The sequence below is a fragment of the Cydia pomonella genome, chromosome 19, assembly GCF_033807575.1.
Source record: "Cydia pomonella isolate Wapato2018A chromosome 19, ilCydPomo1, whole genome shotgun sequence".
Lineage (NCBI taxonomy): Eukaryota > Metazoa > Arthropoda > Insecta > Lepidoptera > Tortricidae > Cydia > Cydia pomonella.
Genome location: NC_084721.1, coordinates 10824939 through 10831246, shown reverse-complemented (window position 1 = coordinate 10831246; position 6308 = coordinate 10824939). Strand labels below are relative to the sequence as shown.

The 6308-nt window shown below is 35.8% G+C and overlaps 1 protein-coding gene across 3 annotated transcripts; it reads left to right on the top strand.

The window, feature by feature from the left end:
- The first annotated feature begins 613 nt into the window (after positions 1-613).
- On the top strand, positions 614-4779 carry LOC133528554 (uncharacterized). 3 transcript variants are annotated; one of them, XM_061865978.1, is made up of 2 exons: positions 614-1156; positions 1686-4779. In XM_061865978.1, the coding sequence occupies exon 2, from the start codon at positions 2264-2266 to the stop codon at positions 3608-3610; it is 1347 nt and encodes a 448-aa protein (XP_061721962.1). In that variant the 5' UTR covers positions 614-1156; positions 1686-2263; the 3' UTR covers positions 3611-4779. The 3 variants fall into 3 exon arrangements, with proteins under 3 accessions (XP_061721962.1, XP_061721964.1, XP_061721963.1); XM_061865980.1 differs by having other exon boundaries at positions 1686-3599; XM_061865979.1 differs by lacking the exon at positions 614-1156 and having other exon boundaries at positions 1220-1985; positions 2286-4779.
- The last annotated feature ends 1529 nt before the right edge of the window (positions 4780-6308 follow it).

The following is a 6308-nucleotide window of genomic DNA, read 5'->3' as shown; positions in this document are numbered from 1 at the left end:
ACTCGACCTAGCAGATATACTATTTTCTTGCGCATGATTGCCGGAAAACAGTCTGTTCTAGCTTCGCAAAACATGCCAGATGCACTACATCTACTAGGTAAGCCCAACAGCATTCTGAATGCATTGTTGTACTGCACTTTTAGTGCATTAAAGGCTCGCTTCGTATAGTTAAAATCGTGAACCATTGTATGTAGCATTCCATAAGGCGTTTCAAATAAACAGCGTTACAATCTACGCATTACGCATAATTTGCGGACATAAAGTGGTAAGGCGCGTATTTTTTACATGTTCATGCGACCAGCTGACGGTCATTCCACCGCGATACAACTGGCTGATGGTTTTTTCAATTCATCATCTGACAAAGTATCCGCCGGGAGGCAATGGCTGACGATATATGTTTTAAATCCCGGTAAGGTTAACTCCAAATAGGAATATTGCTTGTAGGTACAATCAATTAATCAATCAATACGTTTATTTGTAAACACAGGTACATAATAGGTCTTATAATTATAGTAGCGTATCACCATGTTTTTCCATTAGGCATACAAATAGTTAAGTCAAAATGGAGCATGCAATTATTATAGCTTACATGTATAATCTATTGCAATTTATAAATCGATGGCTCCTACGTAAATTATCGTAAGCCACAAAATGACAAATTTTGTATTATTGCAAAAATGAATAGAATAATCTTAGTGCTCTTAGCATCCAAAAGTAAAAACTCGAAAATCAAGCTCTAAATAGGTTTTTCTAAACGTAAACTATTGTATGTTTTAAAGTGCTCCGACGCATTTTGTCGTTACTGCCCGGTCGACGGTGTACGTGGGGTGAGGCGGGGGCAGCCACCCGCGCTTACGCATCGTATGTATCAGTTCCGATCGAGTACGCCGCGCGGACTGTCATGTTGCCGTCTAAACCACTTCACAGCAAAAATAGTTATATAGGTGACCTAAAATGGATAATTCTACTAGAAAAATGGTTAATCGTGTCAATAAAATACCGAATGTGTCGTCTAGAACACGAATGTTACTTGATAAGGCCGTTGGACACAAACGCAAAAGCGAGGGTATTTCAAAAAATGACGGTTATTTGAATGAGAATTTTATAAACCGGAGCTATATGGATGAAACTCCAAAGGATATCTGTACAAAATCAGGTAAGTAAAACATAATTTTTAATTTTTAAAGCTTAATACTCGTATTTGATTTAGTAAAGTTACCGACGTACATTATGGGTTGTAATACTTACGACAGTTTACATTGGAACTCGGCATGTAAAAAATATTGTATGTGGTATTTACAATTATTTACGTCGGAATTTATATAAAAAAAAGTATGCTATAATGACATACGATATTTTACTTCGGAAAGCATACATGTATATTTATTGTATCTTTGACTTACTATATTCTACATCGTACTAGTAATAAACTTACGATATGTTACCGATAAAACCTTAAGCGGATGGGTGCTTTTTTACTTATCCGTGCCGTTCCACGGCAACCACGGCAACGGCAAACGTCACGGTAAAGTGGGGGACCGAAGTGTATGGGGTTGTATGCAGACTCTTTTAAATTATCATTGACGGTAACGGCATACCGTGACGGTAAAAGTTTGCCGTTGTCGTGGATGTCCACGGTAAAGTATACGTGCTCATTGAATCCTATTTTTTTTATTTAATTATAGAATCTCCTCTTCCATTTGGAGCAGACAACCTTTCAATCCAGGAACTACTACAGACCGGAATTTTGAGCGACAGTGATGAGGAAATATTTGATTACGGACCTCCAAGAAAAACATCAGCATGCAATGATATACCTGACCATGCATCAAAGATAAATGACTGCAATGATACTAACAAGTCTCCTGTTTCGAGTATTATTTTCAACGAAAAGGATTTGGTATTAGACTATGTTGAAGAAGATAAAAATACCATGCATGATTAGAATGATTTGCATACGGATGGCGAAAATACTCCGGTACCGAGTAAGCTTTGTTTAGTTTTCTTTTTTCCTAAGTATATGGAAGGGGGTTCTTTTTATTATTGAATGCAGTACCATCATTTTGCTTTAGATAATATGCCATTTCTGAGGTTATTGGACATGCTAAACTGTTAAACGTAGACGTCCACTAGATATCGCTAGAGAGCAATGGTCATCGGTTGCTATCCATGCGATATCCACACGTTCTGTCACATTTAGCACATGGAATTGCTTCTCAGGTTTCACGCTAACAAACATTAATATTAGAAGTAATATCACCAAATGCATCTATGTATCATTTCAGGTCCTCCAAATGAATGGTTGGATTGTGATCATAGCCCTGCTTCACAAGATATCACAACGGAGACCGACGTGCCCCTTGATTCACCGTATTTAGACTCTAACAGCATTATGTCAACACCTCAAGCGAATAGCCCATTCACTGTTTCGACAAACCCGTCAACACCAGCCTCTATAAAAAGTAGAAAATGCAAACAAAGGAAAGACAAAGGTAATATAAGAAGACGGCATGAAAAAGAGTGGATTGATAGTAAGAGAAAAATAAATAGAAATTTAGGAAAAGATTATACGAGTCGCAACGGTACACAAAGAGCTGCTAAAAAAATGGGTGCCAGATGCCCGTCAACTTGTCGAATGAAATGGTCCACAAAAATATCTGAAGAACAAAGGCAGCATATTTTTGACAGCTTTTGGTCACTAGGGGACAGAACTAAGCAGTGGGAATATTTAGCTCAATTCGCTTTAAGGCAGACGAAACGAAGGATTTATACTGATCGAGAATCGAAACGCAAATATACCATTAAATACCATTTACCTTCAAACACACATGAAGGCCTTGACATTTTACAGCCCATCGAGGTTTGTAAAAAAATGTTCCTTGGCACTTTTTCTGTAAGCGAGCAGTTGATATATACATCAATAGACAAGAAAAATAAAACGACAGGGATATCGGTCGCTGATCAGCGTGGTAAGCATGGGAATCAGCGTAGAACAATTACCAATGAAGTTATAGAATCAGTGTGTAATCATATTAAATCTCTGAAGCCGGTTGAATCACATTATACAAGAAAAGATTCGGATAAACTTTACTTAGACGGTAGCTTAACTTATCGGCGGTTATTTGAATTATATAATGAGTGGGACGGACTAAATGCATACACTTGCAAAGCTCAAACTGAAAGACAATATCACGATATTGCAAATGATAATTTCAAACTATGTTTCCATATACCGAAAAAGGATCAGTGTGATCAATGTCATGTTTACAAAAACCTTGAAAATCCATCCACTCAAGAATCTGAGAAATATAGTCGACATATACAAAATAAAACACAGACTAGACAAATGAAATCCAAAGACAAACAGGAAGCTCAAGCATCTAATGGCAAAATTGTCACAGCGTCCTTTGATTTCCAGAAAATATTAAATGCACCTCATGGAGAGATAGGAGTTTTATATTATAAAAGAAAACTCTCAGTATTTAATTTTACGGTGTATAGTCTGGGCGAAAAGGAGGGAACATGTTTCATGTGGCAAGAAAGTCAAGGCAGACGTGGAGCAAATGAGGTGGCCAGTTGTTTGCTTGATTTCATTAAGAGGAATTCCTAGTTGCGATTTTTCCATACAAACGCTCTCGACTGATTCCTCCCTGGATTTTTAACCTAGAGCAGTGATTTTTTCAAATAAGATCAATATCATCAATATCTGTGCCGCTATGTTTTGCTTTTTTGGATTATTTTATTTTGAAGAAAGATACAGCGCCTCGAAAATCGCAAAAACGGCTCAATTGAATTGGCTGTAAAAAAAGGCACAGTATACAAATATGACAAAAAATATCCAAAAAATCAAAACATAGCGGCATAGATTATTTCTTCCTCTTGCAGTTTCCAAAATTTCATAAAGATTGATTGCGTTTTGGAGGAGGAAACAGTCGAGAGCGAAACCTCGATTTTTGAGTTTTTTGCATGTGAATTTCAGTCCGGGCTGCAGTTGTCCTTATCGCACGAATTGGAGGCGGAGACAGTTTCTAAATATACGTACACAGAAGAAATAGTGATGGGCATAACATCCTTATTAGGGATTGCAGAACCGGTACTGTTTTAAAGAACCAGGATTTACCGGTACTTTCGTAACCGGTCTAATTATTTCATTATTTTAAATAAAACGACAGCATTTTGCGATTTGACCACTTTTCGTATTATAATTTAATAATCACATGTTCTTTTACTACGTATAATCAATCAATAAACAAGGTAATTTTTTTAAGAAATATACTTAGTATTTTACATTGCTCACACCTGTGCGTCACAAGTAAAAGATAACTACTTTGATGTTTGCCACTAGATGGCAAATTTAATGCAATTACATTGACGAGGGGATTTATATACTTATAAGCAGGGATCGGAAACCGGTATTTTTTGTATGGGAACGAAAACGGTATTTTTTCGTTCTTTGTTAATTATTTCATTCTTAATCGGGCAATCTAATAATACGAAGTCGTTATCTAAAAACACAACTGAGTCCTACATTTTGAGTATAAAATAAACCGAAATATATGGTTATTTCGATGTTTTTTGCAAAAAACCGGTTCCGATCCCTGCTTATAAGTATCGCAGTCGTATTGTATAATCCGCCGTATTACATTACGGCTAGCCGATATCAAAATAAGGGCCATTTTGAAATGCGGCGGTTCAACGATTAAGGTATGTTGGGTAAATACCGGATGCGGGTGAAGAACGTAGGACATTCATTTCTCCCTAATTTGGCTTTATTTTTTAATGGTGACAACATTGCGCCTCGACTGCCAGTGTCCCCGCGTTGCTCAGGGAGTTTGTGCTATGCGCAATCACAGAGAGCAAGGTAAATTTCGCGAAATTGAATTCGCCCTGTAATTTATTTTGCGTATTGTTAACTGTGTTTGTTTTTGTAATTGTGTTAACAGGCCTAGCACTGCTGTAGACCGATATCCGATCGTGACCCATCCAGGTAAAGATCGGAAAGAAACAATCCCATCTTTACCTATTTAAAACAGCAGTGATTGTCAAACTTTAAATTTTCTTCAATTTACCTACTGACCTACTTAATTATCACATTTATTGTTTTCTTGATCACACTTTCGTACCATTATTTTTATCCAGTACCATCCAGTTGTATGTGTACCTATGTGCACTTACTTATTGACAATGTAATTTTTTTAATTTCCGCAACCCAAAGGTTGCCTGGAAGAAATCGCTTTTTAGCGATAAGACCGCATGTTGTTTACCTGTGCTTATGTTTCTGTTTTCTTTTGTATTGTTTTCTTTTATTGAGGTGTGTAATAAAGAGTATTTATATTGTATAGGGATGATGATACATGTTGAATTTTATAACAAAATCGAGTAAAATAGATAGCAAATGAGCAATTTTTCGCAATAAAGTACCTACACATACGGATGCATATGTAGATGTGCACGCATACATACATTGCTAGTTTCGGATACAAAATAGAGATAGGGCTTCGAAATTAGTTTCCTTAAAATGCTTCAAGAGGGCTCTCTTTTCCTATATATTTACTTTACTCTTTACATACGATCCTTACATTTTATCAAAGAAAAAAGATTATATATCAACTATATATTATATACATAATTGCAAAATTAAACCAATAAAATCGCAATTTTACTTATTTTCCATACTTCAAGATGGGCTCGCAGTGACCTTGACCTTTTTAAAGAACTACTTAGTCTTTTTGATTTTTTAATTTGATTCTTATTTTTTTGGCGACCTTCATTAAAAATGATTGGGCACGATTATTTTTTATTTTGATTTTTGTCCCTCCTACTTAAGTACTTAATATATTGCAGTACATTCCTTTCAATAAACAATACATTTACACTTTCACTAAACCTGTACAATTCACGAGATCTTAAATTGTCAAAACTTCGAAACCTATCAATTATTTTAGTGGTTTTTCTTATTTTATTACTTCGTGTAAACCTTACAATAAGAGGTTTCTGAGCACATTGTTTACTTATCAAATTACCTTATAAGTTATGACATAGGTATCAAAGTTTGAGAGCCACAATTTTCCCATTTTTTGTATCAGGTTAAGATCGGATACAAAAATACGAAGAAAAACACTTTCGTTGACAACTTTTAAGTTTGTAATTATTGGTGGCTGTAATGTAATTTATATACAATGGATAAGGGTAGACACCGGACCTATTTCTTTGTGATACCGTATTCTCTTTCCATTAGAAGCAACTTTTTTTCACCATTCGATGTTCTCCCTTGATGGCAAAACACTCGTTACCCTAACCGTTCTATA

Bases quoted from the DNA above. Each gene is read 5' to 3' on its own strand.
- LOC133528554 (XM_061865978.1), top strand. From the start codon at position 2,264: ATGCATCTATGTATCATTTCAGGTCCTCCAAATGAATGGTTGGATTGT.